Here is a 23,852-nt window from a genome sequence, read left to right on the forward strand (position 1 = left end):
TTGCTGATACCTGCACATCAGTGTAAACCTGATTATTTCAGTGCCATATACTGTGGATGAATGGCAATGACAGTGAAAATAAATTTTGGCCATACACAAAAAATTTCTACATGGGCTTGAAAACCTGATCTTTTGCTTTTGCCAAGTATTTGCTACATTCTGAGCATGCTGCTGACTTCCAAGTGTTTTCTTTTTGCTTCATAAACAGAATTTACTATCAGGGCTCAAAACTGAATGTTGTCTCATACATTTAAATCTCATATTTTAAGTATGATGGAAAAAAATGCCATGCCAGTAAAAGATGAGACCACTGCAACACTATTCATTTTTAGTATTAATTTGAAATATAAAGTCACCGAGCTCTTCTGCAATGTGCTGAGATACAAATGGGAAACTCAGACCCTCTGAAATTTCTCATCCCTTACAAGCAATTTTGAAATATTAAAACATATATCTTTTGTATAGATGTTTTGAAACGTTCTGTAGAAATTTAGATTTCTGCTATTGGACTCTAGAAGATGATTTAATGAATCTACAGAATGGCATTAATTCTCTGTAACTTTACAGACGTTCAAAGAAACACATATGAAAACAACATGGCATCTATATAGATTGTTATTACTTTCATCCTGTTGAATTCTATAGGCCCTTTTAAAAAAGAGGTGGTATGTTATAACCTATTTAATAAGGCAAGCCGGTCACCGATGACCGCATGGCACACGATAACAGATGAGGCCTGTGCTTTCAGAGGTAAATAGGTGCAAGACTTCCAACAGCCACTCCCCGCCCCAGTTCTTTCGGAAACCTCTGTCTGTGATTTCTAGCCTATAAGCTAGACAGAGCTTAACAAATGTCCATGAGTGAACTTTACATCTGGGGACCTGAATGCTGCCTTTTGTTCAGAGATCTATTTGGCCTGGGAGGAACACAATGGTAAATACATTTAGCCAGTGAAGAACTCCTCCAGAGAGTCAGAAACATCTTAAATTAAATCTGCATGCCTGTTCTTGCTTCGCTGGACTGGAAAAATGTGGCTATGACACTGTGATTAAAAAACAAATGCAGACACACTACAACCGTTGCCTAACTGCCAAAAAACCAGTTTTGCAGAACTATCGCAAAATTGTCCAGAAGCCAGACTGCTAAACACTGAGGAAACTCATGCTCTCAGAATAGCTTAGGCTACTTTTTTCCATTAACTACTACATAATTAAAGACCCTGCTTGTGAAAAAAGATAAAATGAAACTCCCTAGTGTGGTGTTCTTTCCATTCCCCTTTTATTATTGCTAGTAAGTAGAGTGGTAGTCAAATATGTAACGGTGGTCATTGTTTTTTTAATGCCCCATTCATGGCGCAACAATCCAGTCTACAGAGGTGCAAGTGATTAGGCCCAATGCACACGATTTTGGTTTTGAAATTAATAAGAATTCTGAAGTGTTGTAATTTTAAACAATTATTTTGCTAAAATACTTTTTATTCTAAATATGAATTATACCTGTGTTATTTGCACATAACTGTTTCCTCTAGAGATTTACTAGTAATAAATGAAGAACCTATTTCAACAACCAGTTCTGAAATGGAGCATAAGAACTATTCAGTAGTGTGAAACAACAATAATCTTAATTTTAACCAAAGTGTGAACCGTATCTACTCAATTCCCAGTTAAGCTTAAGAAAAGTAGAATTAAGACTTTTATTTATGAGCGTTATATATCACAGACTGCATGGGAATATACTGTATTTTATATCTCCTGTTTCTGTGACAAGTTGCAGGAGATCACAACCTAGATTTCTCCATCTCACCTAGAGAAGAAGAAAAAAAAAAATCACTGCTAGCATAGTGCTTCCAAACAGTCTTACCCAGTACTACTTAGGAAGGCTAGCACATGAGTCACAAACACTGTTTTTATGAAACATCTGAGCTTTTCATTAGTTTCCCAATTTAAGTAAGTTATGATTCTTTGCTCTCTGAAGACAGTGGGAGCCTTTCCATTGATTTAAGTGGAGTCAGTCCAGGTCAGTTCTCACCAGGCTCAGCCGTGCTTCATACAACATGTTGTGGTCAAAAGCCCAGGTGGTGTGACGGAAGATTTTATATCAGTCTTATTGTTTTAATTTTAAATTGGAACAGAACATTGTAAATACAATAACTACATAGATTTTGACTGCATGCTTGGGTACTACCAAACCCTAATGGAAGTTAGGAAAAACTTTTAAATCAAAAAGTAGAACTATTTATAAAGAAATGACTGCACCTGTACCTCACATCCAAGGGATTTTCATAACCTATAGCTACAAGATGCTGACACACATTGCAAAATGTATCAGAGACAAAGCAGCAGGGCTTAATCTTAGACTTCAAGACATATCATAAAACCTGCTTTCAAATTGGCCAGGTGGGATGTAAATTCCAGAGTTTCCCCTGAAAGGAGCAAAGCTCAGTACATTTTGACACCTGATTAGGCTTCTCTATTTCTCCATTTACAACTTTGCACTAAACTGAGATCAAGAGCTGACGGGTGGTTTTGGAGCAAGAAAACTGGTAAGCTACACTGTAATTTACTGGGAGGCTTCTCCCCAAGAACAGGCATCATATTAACATCGCAGCTAACTTACAGTTGTCATGAACAAATCAGGCTGACTATCCAGCAGAATGTCTGGAATATTAGGGTCAATGGCAACAAAAATCTTAGAGGATCACACAGGGGAAAAAATATTCAGTCTCTCAGTGATTTAAAATTCAAGGACATTGAAAATTTTTGCTGCAGTTTGTAATTAGCATGATATAGCTACAAAATGATAACTGGCTGAGTGATGGATCTAGAAGAGATAATTAGACAAAGGTTGTTAGACTGATAACATAACACTTTTATCACTGTATGTAATAGTAGGAAAATTTTATTCAGAGAAAGCTGACCCTTATCTAGGAAAAAAGTTTGCTCAGTTTGCTCATTCAGCCCTCTAACTAGATGGCATATCAGAGAACTTTAAAAAAGCAAATATAAAGTGCTTATGTGCAACTTTTAAAACATGAATTCTTAATTAGGGAGCAGATTAAGGATTTTTTTTTTGGGGGGGTCTAAATCTACTCAGAGAGTTAGTATTTTGAAACATATTATCAATAGATGATTACTGGCAACGTTACTTGCCTTCTGACCAGATTTGTAGAGTACATTTATGTTATTTAACTTTTCATACATTTTTGCAATTTGTTACATCTGTCAGAATTTGTTCATCTAAACAAACACGCGCTTTAAGATAGTAAAACATATGTGGACTCAGTGGAAAGCTACATCACAAATACTGTTCTTTTATTCTTGTGTTTCGTTAATCAAGGGTTGTTTTTATCTACTGTTAGTTTTAATTTTGTTTATCATTAAGCATCACTTTCAAAGCAGAGATTCCAAAATGCTTCTTTTTATGAATATGTACTTGGGAATATGTGCTTGGCACTTTTACTGTGCCATTGGGCTTCAAAGAGCTTTGCCTAGAAATTGTTTAGAATACATTAATAGTAATGTTGCAGAAGTAATGTATTTGATGTAAGAAATACTTTTTACTAGTTTTAGGAACAAATCCCATGTCAACTCTGCCACAGCATTATGTGAGCAAAATTTGTGATTGTGCCTAGTATTTATCCTGCTTGCATTTAAAAAAAGCAATAAAATAAACAAATGTTCTAACCTCCCACCTTTAAACATCCAGTAGCTACAGAATCACATCTTACAACTGTAAATAAACAGGAAAAGCTCTTCCATGGAAAATTAGGCTGAAGCCATTACACTTGAAATCAAACAAAGTACCAGTAGGAAAAAACCCTATCAAACTCTCTCTCCTTTGCCAACTTGAGCTTTAATCAGGCTTGGGCACAGAAGGATGCTGGAATTGCTATATTCCCCCCCCCCCCCCCCCCCCCCATTTTGGGTTTTGCTAACAGATACAAAAATAACTCCAAGCTAAACATGTGATACAGGCTAAACTGTTTAATCACGTACTCGGTCGTTTTGGGAACTCGTTGCTTCAGACACGATGAGCACAGGGCAGAACAGCAGAGAAAAATTTACTGCCATACTCAAGTCTAAAAAAGGAATATCCTCAAAACCATAAGCTTTTATGACAAATTACGAAACTTTAAATAAATATTTTTTTTAGAAATATAATTCATGACAAATTTGCAGAGACACCCACTTCTACTTGATGGACTATGTTTTCAAGTTCAAAAGGAAAGACTGTATTTTCCATGCACATGTAAGGTTATCTAGTGATAGTCAAAAAAGAGCCTCCTGTCACTTTGGGCATGATAAATTGCTAGCTGCCTCCTCTTACTGCAGTTTACCACATTGCCTCAAGCTCTTCCTCATCAGGATATCACACACAGTATTTTACCAGTTGTGGAAACCCAACCAGGTGACAAAGGCGTGTGAGTTTTCAAAGATGAGTGGCTTCACTCTACCGTCACGTATCTGCTACAATTCACCCCTTTCCAGAAGTAGAAGAAATGCTGAAGTTAGGATGACCAGCAGGATGCCCACACCCTGAGGTGAAGGACTGACACAGCAGTCTGAGTCCTAGAGTCTGCTTCCAGCTCTGGCTATGATCCTAATTTCAGGTTGTTTCACTTCTCTGGGCCTTAGTTTTATGTCTGTTACTCAGACGTGGAGAGCATGGTGGAAGCAAAAGAGGAAGCAGGTTTGAAGAAAGCACCATGAAGCCAATGTTTATGTGCCTGGGTTGGATGTCAGTGGTGATCACAGCACCTCTGAAAACATATCTCACAGTGGGGACTCAGTTTAGTTTCAAATATTTATAATCATGCTTTGCTACTACTGGACATGCAGTGCATGGAATAGGACTAATACTGCAAATTGTCTCAAAGATTACAATAATAAATACATCTGTAGGAATGAAGTGGGGAACGAGAGAACTTTACTCATTAAAAGAGGAAAAGGACAGAATTACTAGAAGAGTCTTAGAGTGACTAGTTTCAGTGTTTTCAAAGGCTCCTATCACATATGTCCTGTTTGCACTGATGACGTTTAGTTTTTGTTTCAAGGGCTTTTAAGGACTTACAAAGCAATTCTCTTGGAAGATCTATGTGTGCTTTTTATGCTTGTTGCTTCTCTGCTCGCTTCATTCACTGATGTTTCTTAAAAGTGCTATTTCAGTAATTGCATTGCTGTTAATATTCAGCACACTTAGGGACTTGTATTGAACAGCTGGACTTGAATTTTCTTATGTTTAGAACACCTGGTTTTTTTGTTTGTTTGTGTTCTTTTTTTTTTTTCAAACAGCAGTATTATGGCTTTCAAAAGAGGTGGTGTTTTTTTTTTTCCTTTTCTTCTTCATCAGTATTGTCCTTTCCATCATGGAAAGAACAACTGTCATGACAGATTTTTGCTTTGTGTTTCCTTATGTTATAATACTGGTTTGTACATAAGACATATGCAAGTCTTCACTGTAACATTTGTCTGTAGGCTTAAGATAGTGCTTTAGCATTACTGAAGAAATAGTTAGCAAAGCAGCTGCTATACCTAGCTCTGTTTGAGATGCATTAAAAAAAAAAATCTGAATTCCTTTGAGAGTCTACACTCTACAATGGCCACCTCAAAGCTCTTACTCAAATTTATGCAAGGTGAAAATGTGCAAGAATTTAAAAGTTGAGCTACTTTAATTAGAGTACCTTGTGGATAAGATTAAAATTTCCAATGGTACTACATGAATCAAGTACTACACTGGAATAATTCCATCTTGAATTGCTTTTCTGTATCAGAAGCAATGGTTTCAACTGAAAACTAGTTGTAAATTTTAAAAATGGGTAGAATGAAACCGATCTAACTGCTGGCATAAGGCAGGCATACCCGAAAGTGGTCTGGGAAACTGCAGCAAAAAAAAAAAAAAAAAAAAAAAGCCGGATAGTTTCTTTGTCTTGGGAGCTAATCAGTGAGGCTTCCGTGCTTGGATTTTAAGCAAAGAGGAATGTTCACAAAACAGATCTATCCCACAAAGATCCCCACACTTACTGCAGTGTGGGGGAATTGCAGAAAAATTCATCGGGACATTTCATATTCTCGCGGAAGGAAGAAACTCTTCCTTTATTCAAACAACAAAGTTTGACTGCAACACCAGTTTTTGAGAAAACATTACTGATGAATTTGATCTTAATGCATTTTACATGGCATGCATTTCTAAATTAGAATATGGGGTCAAAATATGAGAAAAACGCTAATACCAGAGATTTCCCAGTAAGTCAATAAAATGACTCCTCATCTTTTGTAATTTAGGTTTTCAGAAATTGAGGCTAACTCGTTCTCGAATTACTATACCCAGAAGAGGATTCACTATCGTAGCTGAAATGTCTTGCAGGTTATACTGTCTTGTATATCCTGTTATGAAACTGTTTATATCCTAATTGCCATTTGATCAAACTTTATGGTTTCAGCAAGTCCTTGCAGGATAGGCTTTCTGGTACTATACAGAAATGAAGCATGGGTAAACCAGCTGTTTACGGTGCTTGAACTTCTTAAACATAAAGGACACCACCATCAGTAAATTCTGCCACTGTAGGGCAAGACAACGACAGAAAAAGAATAAAACAAAAGCCATTTTTTGCTTAGGATTTTGATTACTGGCAGTGGAAAGTATGTTCAACATCAGCATCAGTAAATACCATAAAACTAGAAGAAGCTGCAGGTCCATTAGATGGGATTGGAATGAAAAGTGACTTTCATATGGGGTACGGCACTGAAATTTGATAGGTATTAGAATAAGATACTACACATAGGTACAAAAATCAACTTCACAGATATACAATGAGAAAAACTATTTTGAAAACCTCATTGACTTTGCTGAGAATGATGTGAAAAATACCTTAATGCTGTGTTTTGTTTGAAATTTCTTTCAGAAAATTTCAGTATATATACATATACATAGCTTGGAAGTTTCACTTAATATTTACTTTTTTTTTTTTCTCCTCGCCCCCCCCCCCCCCCCCCCGCCCCCCCCCAGCTCTGATGGCAGCGTGCCTGGCTGGGACAGGCAAACAGTTCACCTGCTTGGCTCCGGGGAGCTCTAGGCAGTGTGCAAGGCAGGACACCATGCGTCTGGCTGCTCTCCATGGCTACAGGCAAGCTACTAAGGAATAGGAAGTCTCGTTTCCCCATCTGCCATGGATCAGCAGCTCTGGAGAGGAGGTCTGAAGCTCTCCAGGCTGTTAGTAAGCTGATAATACCAGTAAATAAAACGTGCTAGGGACGATTTTATCTCCCTGCGATCATAGCTCACAACCAAATAGCTAAGCTCTCTTCTCACAAAATATTGGGAGATCTTTCCCAGACTGTCCCAGGTCTGTGCCACTCTCTGAGCTGTGTCCAGGTACTGTGGGAGAGATGCTGCTCAGCACAGACTAAAGCTGGGCTGGAGCCCTGCTCACAAATAAGCAGCATGGACAGGAAAGTGCCAATGCAAAGCCTGTTCCCTGGCCTTACTCAGTTTGCAGCAGGAGTAAAGCCTACAAACCAAGCCAGGTTCATGGCTACCATCCAGCAGGGCCAGGAGTGACAAGGATCACAACAGCAGGCAGCAGTGACCTGACTATGTGTATTCCCCGAGATTCTGACATTTCCAAACCCCAAAGCCCGGTAGCAGTGCAGCTTGCATGCACACTCACACAGTAATTTTTTTTCTTCCAAATTATGACATAAATAGTTTATGGAAAACCTTGCAAATTCTTCTAAATTATGTTTTTCATCCAGCTTTAAAAGTCACATCAAGGTTTATATAAACTTGTTAGTGCATACATCTACCTCTCTTCAGCACAGATCTTTGCTAGGTCATGTATGCCTATTTAACACACCAAAATGACACATGCAAACAAGTTGAGAGCAGGCATAAAACTGGGTAAACTGATACCATACACAACACACACAAATATGTGGTCCATCCTTCTTTCCTAGCAAACGGCTTGTTGGGTGGCTTTATTAGCTAAACCAAAGACCTGCTGTACCCCCTGCAGAACATTTAACTCTCCTATTGCGAACGCTCCGCAGCTCTCTATTTAGTGAGAGCACTGCTTGGGTTTCAGCAGCTGCAGGTGCTCGATGCAGAGAAAACTCTCAACCACGTACCACAGTTGTCTTCGTCGGCCTGATTCCCGCAGTCATCCTCACCGTTACAGTGAAGTTGTTGGGGCAAACACTTTGTAATATTGCCACATGGAAAGTAGCCCAGGGGGCACCTGACCCCAACTCCAGAAACACGATCTTCCAAAGAGTCACGGATGACTAAATAGAAACAGAAATAATATGTTTACTTTAAGATGTACTTTTAAGGTTTAAAAATCTTTGGGATTTTGCTTTTACAAATACTCATTTGCATTTGAATGTGAATATCAAGCGATAAATACATATTAGTTCATTTTACGTGCAATTACAATAGTATATTAAGTACTTGTTAACTTGGCAAAAAACGTTTATATCGTCAGCTAATTAAAATTTGCTTTGATATAAAGCAACCAGGTAACTTCTCCCCACACATCCTGGTAATAAGAAGGACACACTAATCATACAAGACAAATGACCTAAGGCCACTATTTAAAAGGATTGTTTTGCTTTGCACTAGAAATTAATTTATTATAGCAATATACCAGATAAGCTACACAGATACGGATGATATTAATTTGTGCTGATATTTTAGACCCAGATAGATAAGTCCTTTGATACAAAGTCAGAATTATACATTTTAAAACATATTCTAAAGTAATTACTACATGTAAACTGATCAAGGATCAAAGAACTAGGAAAGTAAGATCAAATCTGTGATGTGGTTTTGCTGAAGAATGAGTTAAGATGACATAAAGATGCCATTATGAATCCTTTGGAAGAGTTCTCAGCCTGGCCCCAAAAATCTTAAGATATTGTTCAGAATCTATCAATCTGAAGTTTAGATACACAGATGCTCTTCTGCTAAGCCCATGCTTTATAGTAATTTCACAGAATAAAGGGATAAATAAAGGGACTTCATTCAAGCAGCGCTGAGGGGAAAGGTAGAGGGATGCTCGTGAGGGACAGCCAGGGCAGCTGGAGGACTCTACCTCTCCTCTGTTCCTCAGTTCTCTGTACTACAGCAGCCCCAATTACCCACATTTGCGGACGCACCTGAGGGACAAATTCTGCCACCACCACTTTTTCCAGGGTAAAGAACTGACCTATTACTTCTGTAATGGATCGCAGGTGCCAACTCATATTTCTTATTGTACAAGATCAACTTCTTCCCAGGAGCATACATACTATGGAGAGGGCTTTAAATTACTCTAGAATGAAATTTGTCAGTCTCCAATATATCAGAAATGGAGAAAAGCATCATCAACACAGAACATTACCTACTGCTCTTTGTGCTCCCAAAGCTTCAGTAAGCCTACCTAGTGAAGTACCATTCTGTATGGGCCTGCTAATTTAATTTTTGAAGTACTTGCAAATGGGAATATCCCTTCCTCATTACAGCTAGCGTTTGACTTAGTGGATGCTGTCACAAAAAAAAAAAAAAAAAAAAGATAGATAAAAATTCCAATACAAATTATACTTTAAGCTTCATTGCTCTCTTAGAGGACTTGAAATAGTCTATACAAACTTCATTAACTGTGATTCTTCAGACAGTAAATTGCCACTTCTGAAACATGCAACTGTTTTTCCAGGCTATTTTCATAAGACAAAATATAAACCTTTTACGCAACGTTCTCAGATTAACAAGGAGTATGTTACTACACAATATCTGATTTTTGTCCTCATTTTTCTCCTGACTAAGGGAATCACTTGAAATGGAATCAGGTACTTCATATTCATAACAAATCTCTCCTGGAAGAACTTTCACATGTTAAACCCTCAACAATGTTTACAACTGTGGAAAACTGAAATGTAGGAGCAGTATCTGGAGGAAATTGAGATAAATATTCTGATATTCCCATATGCATAGAATTATCTTTGCTGTCAAAAGCGTCCTCCATAGAAACTCATATATTCCAGCTAACAATCACTGTACGATTTTGAAAAGTTGACTTGCTTTTATCCACAACGGTATAACCTATGCAATTGCTCAGAGACTTTTGCCTTAGTTCCTTATCTCTCTTATGTATAGGTACCAAAAATAAGGCTATATTCTAATCCCATTCTAATTCTAATCCCTATTCTAATTCATGTTTGCATATTGTTCATAAACCTTTCTGTTCTGTGCTTGTATTCAGAACATTATGTCTAACCTGTCCCACCCAAAACCAAGTAGAAATAAGTCTTATGCAGGGATAGTGTTAAGCAAACAGAATACGTGTAGTACTTAGTGTCTAAAGTCTCTTGCTGCAAAAAGGTGGAAGACAGCTGGGCCTCCCTTCAGTGCAGTTACCTGTCACAATCTGAGTAACTACCAAAACACCTGGTAAAAGACAACAATATGGAAAAATTAAACATAAATGAAAGAAAACCCCACCAGATCACCCCTTACATCTTGTGAAGCCTTTTACCCTACCCACTGGAGACATATTCAGACTGAGCTGAACTTTGTGCTTAAAGGGGCTGATCTATATGCAGTTTACATTTCAAATGATGGCATTTATCTTCTCACAGCACCATTCAATGAATTTTCCTAACATTTCCCAGAAATTATTATTAATTAGTCAACTAGTATTAATCCCTGAACTAATTAATGAATTTACTGTCACAGTTTAGATATCATTCTTTGTAAAATAATACATAATCCCTCACTAAGTTTAATGTTTTGAATTATCTGTAAGGTTATAGCCTCAATGATATCTATTCTGAATTTCTGTGTTACTCATTTCGTGCTCTGCTGGATTACCCTGGCATGTAAATATCTGCCTGGGAAAGAAGATAACAAGGCATCAACACTTAAGAACTTCATCCAGGTTGAATCATTGAAAGCACTGGTCTTTGTCCGTTGACTTGTTAACATTGCTGTGTTTATGCAAAAATAAGACAGAAGTTTGGACCCTGCAGATTGCAGGAGATTTATAAATGGAAAACCTCCCAACCCTCTGAGGAAATATTTGGCAAAGCTGACAAAGGCAGACAGGAGATAAGACAGTAAAATCCATTGTAAAATACTAGGTAATATTCAGACAATTCTCTTTTGGATTAAGGAAATTAAAACGGTGTCTTTTATGTGAGGAAAATGGAGAAAGATAGCTCTGCAACAACAGCAACAAAAAACCTATGCTGCTTCTTTTGCAAATACAGACTTTACTGGCACTGGAGTTTATCATGCCAAGATAATGATCTACCATGCTGTCTTTGTGATGCAGTATTAAAGGTTTCGACCTTTCTACCTGTTATTGATTTTCCAGTCTGAAAAAAATTGAACCACTCTTCTAGTATCTTGTTTCATTGTCCATTTTTTTAGCAGCTAAACCTCCTGACAGAATAGCTCTAAAAAATATTGATTAATGATTATTTCATCATGCCATGTCACTGGCTGTTTCACACTGGTGTTAAATTAAGAAAAAGAAAAATGTTATTTTGTAGTCCTTTTATTAATCCATAGGTTATGTGCACATACACATGAAGAAGAGGCATAAGGTCTCTGTTCCATATGCCAGTTAAGCTTCCAAGGTACCTCTATTGTTTTGTAAGTTCTCATTCACAGCTCATCCAACACCGAACGTCTCACCTTTGCTTCTTACCACCAAACTAGCATTGTAAAAGCACGAGACCCCCTATAACACAAAAGAAGTACCATCAGCAACCCATATCAACAATCAACTTGAACAGTAAAATGGCATGATTAATATAAATTCTGTGTGTTTTGTAATGAGTATGTTTGGGCCAATATTGTTATCTTACACAGTTGACAGAAAAAATCTCTGTCCTTCAGAGATATGGCAAATGTAAACTGATAGATAAAATTAAAAATTTTAAAAATGTGTATAAAGAATTTAGCTACAAAGGTAGAAACTAGAGAAAAGATGGAACTCAAGACATACGTGTTTAGGGTCTCAGTTATGAAGATGAAAAGTAAAAATCTGTGACAGACTTGATTATATCAGAAGGTTTGCCTTTACAGATACTCCAAGTAAAAGAATCTATTCTTTGTGTACCTCATACAGAAAATGATCTGCCTTCCAGTGACATAATTTCACACATTCCACCTATACTGTACCAGCAAATTTTTTTCCCTCATAACGATCAGGGTAAATATTAAAATATTTGCAATGTTTCTTAAACAAATAGAAAAGAGGCAGGTGAACTGATATCAGTACAAATGGCAAAACCACAAACAAGCATCTTTCTGACAAGACATTTTCCATCTCAATACAGAAAAATGTTCTACCCAGTAATGGATGTTTATGATTCTGCAGATTAAATATTTCTATCACGTACTTCGGGTCCCCCCCTGCCCCCCATTCTTCTTAAACTTTCAAAAAGAAAGCAAGAATTCATGTCATACACCTTTTATGCTTGCCCAGGCCTGCTGCTTAGAGGCACTTATTGCTAAGGCAGACATCTGTGATCTTTCCTCTAGCTCCAAGAAAGTGGATAACTCTTTTCCTGCTAGTCTTCAAAATATAAGACTGATTTACCACTGCTTTCCTTTTTTTAATGGAATAAGCAAGAATTCTGTTGCTTTCTAGTGTAAGAGAGTAAGGCTCTTTCCTCTGTTGCATGGCTGCAGAATCACTGTGGAAAGAATGTGACAACCCTGTTTAAGCTCTCATAAAATGAAATAAAAAGAGAGAACACATTTGGGAAAGCCAAGAACAAGATATTCCCAGGAGAACATGGCTTTCCTTACAACTAAATTGATTTACAAAGCTCACTGGTTTTGTGCATTCTTTGAAAAATGACACAAAGTTTTGAAAACAGAGATGGGGTCAGAAATGCTTTTTGAGAAACCACATAAGGGACATGTGCATGAGAAGAACATGAACTTAACACAGCTACTTGTAGCCTCCATAAAAGAAGTGAATATGACTCTGTAATGGCAACAATACTGGGCTGATTAGACTCAGACATAAGCAATGAAACTAATCAAAGTAGCATTACTCATTGCTTCGTACTTGCTGGTCACGCTAGTCTCAAGTGTACTGCATGTAGGTTCAAATAAGGGCTTATCATAACAACAGGATAATATTTCTGTATTTTCAAAAATTTGAATCACAGAAAGACCCATAATCATGAGTCCAAAATGACTCTCAAATTCCTTCAGCCACATAAGCTAACATGATTTTCTTCACTTCGAGTAAGTTATCAGTTTAAAAGTACTGGGGCTGAAGCAATCCAACCGTTTTTAAAAAGGAGTCCTTAGATGACAAGGACCTAGGAATGATCGTAGTACTGAAGAAACCACCCTGTACTTACCATGATGGAAAGCTATTTTACCTACAAAAGCCCAAGTTTTTCAGAGACCAATGCAAATTTATCAAGTGGTGGGACTTCTCTCACCCTCCCATAACTTATTGTAGTTGCTGTACTTCTAGGCCCAGTGGGAAATGGGCTAGAGAAAGGGAAGACTGAAAATATTAATTTGAAATGCTTGTTTTGAAACGGAATGTTTTCTTCAGCTAAACCAGAAAGAGTCAACAAAGAAAACATTACAGCTGAAATTGATTTTCCCCATCATTTTTTGTGGTAGCGTGAATATTTCAAGATGACAGTTGATTAAAAAAATTCATATTCTGCTGAAAGGTATTTGAAGGGCATGTGAACTGGCTTTGAAAAACCTTTAATGTGATATAGAGGAGGAGACCTCATAGGCCTGTAACCTTTATTTTCATAGGTAAATCGTCAGAACAAGGCTTTAAAACAAGTTTGTAACTGAATTCCTTAAAAGATGGTTAATTAATGATTGACAAAGAATAGTAGTGACAAGTGGTTGAACAACTCTGATCAGAAGCATTTGAATCACCAAATGACAGGGAAAAAAAGAAGATATGACATCTTAAAAACCCTATTTTCAAGAAAATAATTTGTTGTTTGAATTTGTCCATTACAATAATATCTAGAAGTGAATGATATTTAGTTCAGTCTTACATTAATTTTCCTGGTTTTGTTCTGAATTGTTCAGCTGATAACCACTAAACAAAGGAATTTTGGAGCAAATAATGATAGACCTGGATGAAGTTAGTCCAGTGTATTTCAGGATAGAAATATGAAGTTACATTTTGCATTTTTTTGTTTAACTTGTCACAGCTTTATCAGTAGGAATGCATCTTTTTTTTCAGCATATCATTTTATAAAGACTCTCCTAAACCTGATAATTCTTTTAGGAAAAGCTTTCTAGGGATTCCTGTAAATATGTGATGGGAATCCTGTACTATTAAAATTATTTTTATTAACATTTAAAAACTGTCCATAAATGCCATATTGAAAATAGATTCTAGCTACATACAAGAACAAAAGAGCTCATGCTCTCAAACTTTAATGCTGCTAATGTGCATATTTGGAGTAACCGCTTGGGTAAAACTTGTATACCAAAATAGGTCTTGCTCGAGTGGCAATAGATACATTAGCATTAATCCTTGAGGCAAAGCATCAGTGGCTTAAAAGATTTTAACATCTGTACAGGATCCCCAGAGGAATATAATTAAACAGTTATCACTATATTGTCTTTTCTGTAATTTGTTCCTCTCTTCCTTTGCTAATTGTTCAGCCCTAATGTCTATAGCATTTTCTAAGTATCTGTATAACATATGCATCGCGTTTGTAATTTAAGATTTTATTGGGTGCAAGTGACAATGGCATTTATTTGGAATGCTAAATGGCTGCAACAGCTTCATTTCTAAAACACTAGCAATTTTTTATATTTTGGTTGTTGTTTTTGCAACCAGAATTACATTTTCAGTTTTATTGCATTACGTTGATATTTAGTAGATCATATTAGATGTCCTTCTAGGGATATGTAGTACTTAAACTATACACGTACATTTATGACCAACTATATAAAATGTTTGCTTTCATTAAACACAATATAGTGCAAAGGACTTTAGCAGAAAAGATGCATATATTATGACTGCTTATATTGAATGCCAATCTGGTCATTATCTTGGATTTTAATTTTTTATAGTACTTTTATGTCTTGTTGTGGGTTTCACAATGCTTTCATTTCAGAAGTGTTTTCCAAAGCAGAAAATTTGTACTATATTTTTTAAAATATAGACTGCAAACTCATAACAACATTACTAAAGTCAGTTATCAGTTATGCCACAGGTAATTCAGTGTAATTAATCCAGCTATAGTGGTGGAAGATCCTCTTTGTATAACTGCCAGATAAATCCACCCCAGGGACAGAAACTGCCAGTAGAGCAATCCAGACTGGTCACATGGTATCTTACCAGCGGATTTGGCTCTTATACCTCTTACTAATTTGGCTTTTTGTTCTGCTTACACAGAACTTAGAATAAAAAGATTCTGATGCACAGAAAGGGCTGACAAAGATAACATTATCTGAAAAAGCCCCAATATGTAGTATAATGAGTTTTATCTGGAAACTCAAATTTTGTAGGACATTCCCAGGGGATGGGGGTTCAGCACAGTGTCTAACAAAGACACAAATTAATGAGCAGAGCCAAACCTTTCTATCACTCCCCTTCCCCTTCTCTTCCTCTCCCCAAATACACAGAATTTAAATGATATCTGGCTATTATTTCTTTTTAGAAAGAAGCTCTATCTCTGTATTCTGACATGATTTCCAATAGAAAACACATCAGTGTAGGATTTCCTTTTCCCTAGTCTTGCATTGGTGTAACTCCTTTGATTTCACTAGTTTCTTTTTCATAGTGGTGCAATATCAAGTCTAAAGCTGGACACATGAAACACCAGGGTTTTGTTCAGGTGGCATCAGATATAGAACAAAAATTAAGGCATCAATATCAAGGTGTTAAATACACTGTGCTAATCAGTACCATCCCACCTGAAAGGCCCAGAAAGGCAGTGGTTAGACATCAAAACCAAGGAAAACTCCCCTCCCAGGAGCTGAATCTTCCCCACAACCACTAAGAAGTGTGCTTGGGCTGGCTCTTTGAGTCCCAAAGGTAAAAGAAATCTGTTTCAAATAATATTTTTTTTTCCTCCTTTGAAACACCACATTTGTAAGAGTTAATGATTTAAAAACATGTATAAAATAAAAAAAAAATATCTGAAGCTTCACACCAGGAATGGCATTTTTAATGTTTTGTAATGCCAGGGGAAAATATTTCATATATAGCAGTATTTATCATGTATCATACATTTATTTTCCTATCTCATAACATGCTTACTATAAGCTAATGAAGGTTTTTTTTCCAAATCTGAGCAATCAAATAATTTAAAATGTACTTTAGCCAAGAGGATCAAGGATGGCTGGCTATCAATAAATTAGTGCCCCTCAAGCAACAATCATTCAGCCCATCTGCATAACCAGCATTCTGAATTTAAATGCAGAAGTAAAGATTACCATAAAGAAGTTCACGTCAGACTTGTTGCTTTGCACAAGTTAACCCAGTCAGCCATATGTAAAGTAAGAAAAAGCAAAGCACTGATTAGTGAAAACTAAAATTTTTAAATTAACAAACAACAGATATTTGTAATATGTCTCTTAAGTTTCCATAAAGAAAAGGCAGATTTAAGTGACTTTCATGACACAATGTCATATACAGGAGAGAAGTTTGTGTACATGTGCATTCATGCATGGAATTAAAAAGAAATTCAGGCAATAAAACAGAAAGAGCTTGTAGCAAAGCCCTAAGAGAAAGCTGCAGTGAAAAAGGGAATGAAATTAGAAAGGCAACAAACAGGGAAATTACTTGCTGATAATCTAATTGTATGATGTTCTGAGGATACATTATTTGTAAATGAGAAGAATAGCAAAGAATAACATGACTGTTATTAACTTCTCATAACAGAAAATCATCTAAAAGATCATAACACTTTGCCTAACTTTCCTTAGGTCAAAAAGGGCAAATCTGCCTGCCTTCCCTTTTTTCTTCCTCTTTCCCCCCCAATTGCATGGCTTAGCTCTATCTTCCTTCATACCAACTTCGTATGCTCCTGCGATGAGGGGGAAAAAAAACGACTGCTATAATGAACATTTTGCAACGTTGAGGATAGAAAAATTGATTTGAGAACAGCCAGCCTGACCACAGACTGATGAAAAGAACCTGAAGGGGGGGCAGTAGGAGATTTTATTTTCTCTTTCTCCATCTTCATTTACTCTTTCTTCTCTTATTTTACTACAGCGTTGCTTGAACTAAGCACGCTGCACGTGAGCCACAATGTTTTCATCTTCTCCCATGTAACTCAATCTTAAATTAGCCTTTGTAAAATACTCTCAGGTAAGATTTTTCTACCTCAGACTCCAGAGAGAGAAACAGAAAGAGTGTTTTGGGAACCCTACACAGACTATTCAAAATTTGAAAGATAATCTGATTTTTTCATTCATTGTGCCTTTAATAAAGGCTAAAAGGATTTTAATGAAAGTTCTTACAATTAAACTAAGCCAGCATAATTTAAAATGAAGTTCTGAAGCATACTTAAGATTAATTTTGTAACAATAAAAATATATTATTTCTTGGTAAGCCTGAGACAGGATTATCTGATACATTTTATTTATTCACATACTTTTGTTACTAAAAACCTATTATAACTATTAAGAATTCAAATTTAATATAGAACTACAAGTTCAGATTGGGGAGGTGGCTGTGCCCTATAAATCTATGTGATTCCACCCTCCAGAAGTATTATAAAAATGGAATCCTTTGCTCTTCTGTTTTGAAGTAAAATTTGAAAGTATTTTAGAGATTTTGTCCTCTAATAGCTCATAGAACTATTCTGTGAAAAATCCATTTGCAAAAACTGTGCTTTATTTTTGGATTCTGACTCATGAACTTTTATTTCAATTTAAAAATCACAAGTTTTCCAATTTCTACTATATTTTACTCTAAGTGAACATAACCCACCAGTATAAATAGTGACACTCCAGTTAAAGTGCCAGAAATTATCTCAGGCTAATAGGATTTCTGACTTTCTTAAAGTGATTAATGTTTGCTGGTTGAACCATGATTGGAGACATCTGGTTTATTGCTTCTTTTGCAGGTTATATAAAAATGCACAAGCAGATTAAGATTTATAGATTTTAAGATTATAACTTTTAGATTTGATACTACTATTAATGTACATAAATGTCATATTCGCAGCACATAAGTGTAAGTTTTTTTGATATTAATTTTTCCCAATCAAGTTAGAAAAGATAACAAGAAACCACATTCAGAAGTTTGTCTCTATTTTAGATGCAGTTTGGCTAAACAATACATCTGCATGGATTACTGATGGCTTCTGCCTCCACGTAGTCTATAGCTACTCCTTCTCTTCCTTTTGACCCCACTCCAGCTAAATCAACGCACGGTGATGTCCATTCCTGACACAGTGCTTTCTTGTTTTCAATGCAAATGAAAGCTTGCTTTGTGAAACATAGCTTAAATTAGAGTAGTGCTATTATGATCTGCCTCTAGCACAGCACATGAGGCAGGACACGGGGCTGCGAGGAGGTGAGGCTGGCTCCAACAGCGATATGCTTCATCACCCTGGCCCTGTGACACCTTTCTGTCAGGTCTCTGTTCACCCCACATCTGACTTGCTGACTCAGACGGCAGGCTTTTTGGGGCAAGGCAAGCAGAAGAGTGCCTAGGAAAATATAGCCCCGGTCTCACTGGGTATCGTAAGAGGCTGTTGCGGTAGCTATATCATGACAGTGGAAAGGGAACTGGAGACTGAGGTTACTGAATGCCTTCTTTGCTTCAGGTTTCACCACTAATGCTGGCCCTCAGGCATCCCAGTCCTCAGAGGTGTAAGAGAAAATCTGGAGAAAGGAAGACTTCCCCTTGGTTGAGGAGGATTGGGGTTAGAGATCACCTAGGGAAACCAGATCCTTACAAATCCATGGGCCCCAATGGGATGCACCCACAAGTGCTGAGGGAGCTGGAGGATGCTGTCGCTAACCCATTCTCCATCATCTTTGAAAGGTCATGGAGGACAGGAGAGGTGCCCAAGGACTGGAGAACAGCAAATGTCACTCCCATCTTCAAAAAGGGCAAGAAGGAGGACCCAGGAAACTACAGGCCAGTCAGTCTCACCTCCATCCCCAGAAAGGTGATGGAGCAGTTCATTTTGGAGGTTGTCTCCAGGCATATAGGGGAAGAGAAGGTTATCAGAAGTAGTCAACCTGGATTCACCAAGGGGAGATCATGCTTGACCAACCTGATAGCATCCTGGCTGGGTAGATGAAGAGAGAACAGTGAATGTTGTTTACCTTGACTTCAGCAAGGCTTTTGACACCGTCTCCCATAACATCCTCACAGGAAAGCTTAGGAAATGTGGCTTAGATGAGAACACAATGAGGTGGATTTGAGAACTGGCTGAACAGCAGAGCTCAGAGGGTCATGATCAATGGCATAGAGTCTGGTTGGAGGTCTGTCACTAGTGGTGTTCCCCAGGGGTCTGTGCTGGGTCCAGCCCTGTTCAACATATTCATCAATGACCTGGATGAAGGGACAGAGTGTAACCTCATCAAATTCGCTGATGATACCAAGCTGGGAGGAGTGGCTGATACACCAGAAGGCTGTGCTGCCATCCAGTGAGACCTGGACAGGCTGGAGAGCTGGGCCGAGGGGAACCTGAAAAAATTCAACAAGAGCAAGTGCAAGGTCCTTCACCTGGGGAGGAACAACCCCATGCACCAGTACAGGCTGGGGGCTGACCTACTGGAAAGCATCTTTGTTGAGAAGGACCTGGGAGTGCTGGTGGACAGCAGGTTGACCATGAGCCAGCAATGTGCCCTTGTGGCCAAGAAGGCCAATGGTATCCCTCGCCTGCATTAAAAGGAGTGTGGCCAGCAGATCAGGAGAGTTTCTCCTCCCACTCTGCTCTGCCCTAGTGAGACCACATTTGGAGTACTGTGTCCAGTTTTGGGCTCCCCAGTTCAAGAAAGACAGGGAACTACTGGAGAGAGTCCAGCAGAGAGCTACCAAGATGATCAGGGGACTGGAGCATCTCCCTTATGAGGAAAGGCTGAGGCACCTGGGTTTGTTCAGCCTGGAGAAGAGAAGACTGAGGGGGAATCTCATCAATGCTTATAAATATCTGAAGGGTGGGTGTCAAGAGGATGGGGCCAGACTCTTTTCAGTGATGCCCAACAACAGGACAAGGGGCAATGGGCACAAGGTGGAACACAGGAAGTTCCACCTCAATATGAGAAAAAACTTCTTTCCTGTGAGGGTGATGGAGCAGTGGCACAGGCTGCCCAGGGAGGTTGTGGAGTCTCCTTCCCTGGAGACATTCAAAACCCACCTGGACGCATTCCTGTGCCCCCTGCTCTAGGTGTGCCTGCTCAAGCAGAGGGGTTGGACAAGATGATCTCCAGAGGTCCCTTCCATCCCCTGCCATTCAGTCATTCTCTGAAAAGAGAATATTGAAATACAGCTTTTGTCAAGGCTTTAAAATTTAAATATATAAATGCTTTGACAGACATGGCAAATCACACACAACAGGATGTGAAAGGACATTTATGATCTCAAATCAATGTGTCTGTATACTTTTATTGTCTATCATATTAAGGACAGTACCTTTTTATTTGTATAGCTGTAAGATCTTTACTTTATTTGACCTATACGATTACTGATAGTTTACCCAATGGAGATGTATTAAATATTCTTAGCTCCTTATGCTTACTTACATAAAATGTACAGGATGTTGCTGGACATGTCCAGAGAGTAAATCCTAAAACTTCACATCTAAAATGGAGAATTTTTGTTATGATACTTTATTCGAATGAAGAGTTAATTCCTAGAAAGAGTATTTTTGCGTTACCAGACATCATAATCTGGCAGCTTTCCTTTTTTTTTTTTTTTGTAATAGATTGAATAAGGCAGTTATGTCAGGATGACATATTTGTAACTTACAAGATCATATCCTAGTACTTAAAAGAGTTGTTGACGTGACTGATTATTTTAAAATATCTCGTAAATTCTTCAAAGCTGCATATCAATAAATACAAGGACTATTTCTCTGGGCAAGAAACCAATCTGTCCAAGATATGATGTGAAAGCAGTGAATATGTAAATGAAGACTTAAAAAAATAAAAAAATGAAAATAAAATCAAATGCAGATAAAAGCTAAAAATGTATAGGTAGGCATGCTAAAGAAATAAACTGTACTTATTAAAAATAACTATTTTTTTCTAAAATATATTAAGAAGAAGAAAATATCTAAGGTGACATATAAGTTTTAGGGGTGTGGAAAAGACCAACTATTCAATACTCATTTCTGATACATATTTAGAAAGAAGAAAGTGGTTGTATTCCTTCTGCATGATGCTGAAAATCTGTACCAAAGATAGTGCAGCATTTCTGAATTCAAATATTTTCATACCAGCCATATGAGGAGTTTGAAAGGAATTTGAAAGGCATTAGCTGAGAAACACTTTGAAACTAATGTTATTATAAAACATGTTTTGAAATACGAAGAAAATGCCAGAAGAACTAAAGGCTTGCAGTGTTATTTGACTACTAGAAAAGAATGAAAGTTTCTGAACACCACTGTCTATAGTTGCTAGGTAAGACAACATAACAGTTAATTCACAGGTTTTAACATGGAATTGAAGACCAGAAAATTACATTGGGGAGTGTATTTTCATGGTAGATGGGCCTTCTTGGATAAACCTCTAAAAATGCAGATCACCTTTGTCAACTGTATTACTGTTAACTTCTCCAGACTAGTCAAGGCATTTGACCTACAATCACATGGCATTTAAATTAATTAATGTAGTCCTTTTTTTTTTCCATACAGTGCAAACTTTGTCTTTAACTGCATTGTGACCAGAACTTAAGTTTTGTGAAAGGATGCTGTTCATAGTAGCTGATTCCACAGAAGAGCTGGTCTATTGCTATCTCACTTATGCCTTTTTTTTTTATTGCAACTGAAAAAAACAAAGACAGAAAAAAAACCATTTCTACAGAAAAAATTACCACCACCACCACCACCTTTCCAAGCACTATACCTTTTTCCCTATGTTCAGCCCAGCACTGACAATCAGGTCTGTGATATAAAAGACTCTTCTTCCAGGTCAAGTCAGTGCTTTTATTTTCCCTGCAGAGCAGAGGAGAAAGAGGCTATGTTCACCTGCTTTTACAGACCTATACACATCTTCGAATATCAGTCAGTCACTGTACAGCCTCTGCCATTCTCAGTGCCATAATGGCACTTGCTCTGTTCTGGAGGAAACTGTTACCTGGCTGAGAACAAACATTTTGACCAAATAAAGCCTCAGGATTGCTACAGAGTACGTGGGTGGAACAAAATGACCTGTGGTATACACGACCGGGTAATTTAACACCCTCTTTGGATAAACTCTGCTAAGTGATCTCATGTGCACAAGTCCCGCAGGATCAGTGTGGCTGCTGCTGGGCTCTTCCTCCCTACTGCCTGGCCACCCTTCTCCACCGACATCAGGTATGCAGGCACAACTGGCCCTCCCAGGTCCGGCTCTCCCCAACAGGCCACATCACGTGGCTCCAGAGACTCATTCAAACCCTTGTTTTCCCATCAGTCATCCTTTCTGGTATCTATATCTTGCCCTGTCACACAAGTCAACTGCATGCTGGGGTCCCTCGTGAGCATTGAGGGCAACAGAGCAGGTAGTAAGCATAATATTGTGCATTAATTCTTTGCATATACAAAAACACTTCTTTATGTGCAACATCAGTTATTAGCAGCATACATTCAAATTCCATGACAGATATTTGAATTTCATACCTTTCTGCAAGCACACCTCCATATAATACTACAGGCGTTTTACCTACACTTTGATTAGTCTTCTAAGGGATTACTGACGTCCTGCTGCTTAGTCTACAGTCTAGTCACTTACAAGTTACAATATTAAATTCCTCATTAGTTTGGTCATACAGCTACAATAATTAGACTTCCGATTTTTAAGTCCTCACAAATTGCTTAGATTAGAGTTTAGAATGTGGTATTATTGCTCAGATGGGGAACTAAGATATTAACATATGTATGGCAAGTGTTTCTGCTAATTTTAGGTTCCTACTTTCAGAATCAGCTTCACAGATTACTTAAAGTACAGCTTTTACAGATTTCAGCGGCAGCTGTGAAATGAGCACATTAGGATGATCTAGCCAAAAAACCTAGAAAACCTGCCATATAATTATTACCCATTTATGAAACATTTAGAGCATCACTGGGGCAAGAAACAGGAACAGAAATCAGTTTTCCACAGCAGAGTTCAGTTGCCTTCACCACATGGCCATCATTTTGAAATTCCTATCCTCACTCACATTTTATCTTCTACAGCAAATGAATAAGGGGTCACATGGGCAGCACAGTTCACTATATGTTTCTCATTCATTCTTTGAATGCAGCACACAAAACACAAGTTTTTGTGGAGCTGTAGCATGAAGAAAACGTATTATGTGCATGTAGGACAAATTAAGATTGCATCCTTCCTCTTGATTCCTAAGCACTGAGTTTGCAAAATTAATACTGTTCTTTGGTATAGGTAACAGTGCAGACTATTAGAAGAGGAAATCAGTTTTCCTCCAACATTTTATAACATGACACTATGCTGCATCAATAGTTCAGTTCCTTTAGCTCTCCAGACCTTCAGTGTTTGAGAAGGTAGGGTGATCTAATAGCATTAATTGCCAGCCTCTGAGCAAAGGCATTACACAGAAGGAGACATTTTGCAAGGAGACAGTAAGCAACAGGACAATCCTGAGCTTCCTTCCAGCTTTGTAGCACGGTGCTCACCCCACCAAGCACAGCTCCTTTTTCTGCTCAGTCTCATCTTTTCCTCGCCCTGGCTGCTTC

At 37.8% G+C, this 23,852-nt stretch overlaps 1 protein-coding gene across 1 annotated transcript in view; it reads right to left on the minus strand.

The window, feature by feature from the left end:
- Positions 1-23,852, minus strand: part of RXFP1 (relaxin family peptide receptor 1) — a 53,134-nt gene that overhangs the window by 24,066 nt on the left and 5,216 nt on the right. The window contains exon 2 of the mRNA XM_064449798.1: positions 8,124-8,279. Coding sequence (XP_064305868.1) covers positions 8,124-8,279 — 156 coding nt within the window. The remainder of the gene's footprint in view (positions 1-8,123; positions 8,280-23,852) is intronic.

The sequence above is a fragment of the Phalacrocorax carbo genome, chromosome 4, assembly GCF_963921805.1.
Source record: "Phalacrocorax carbo chromosome 4, bPhaCar2.1, whole genome shotgun sequence".
NCBI lineage: Eukaryota > Metazoa > Chordata > Aves > Suliformes > Phalacrocoracidae > Phalacrocorax > Phalacrocorax carbo.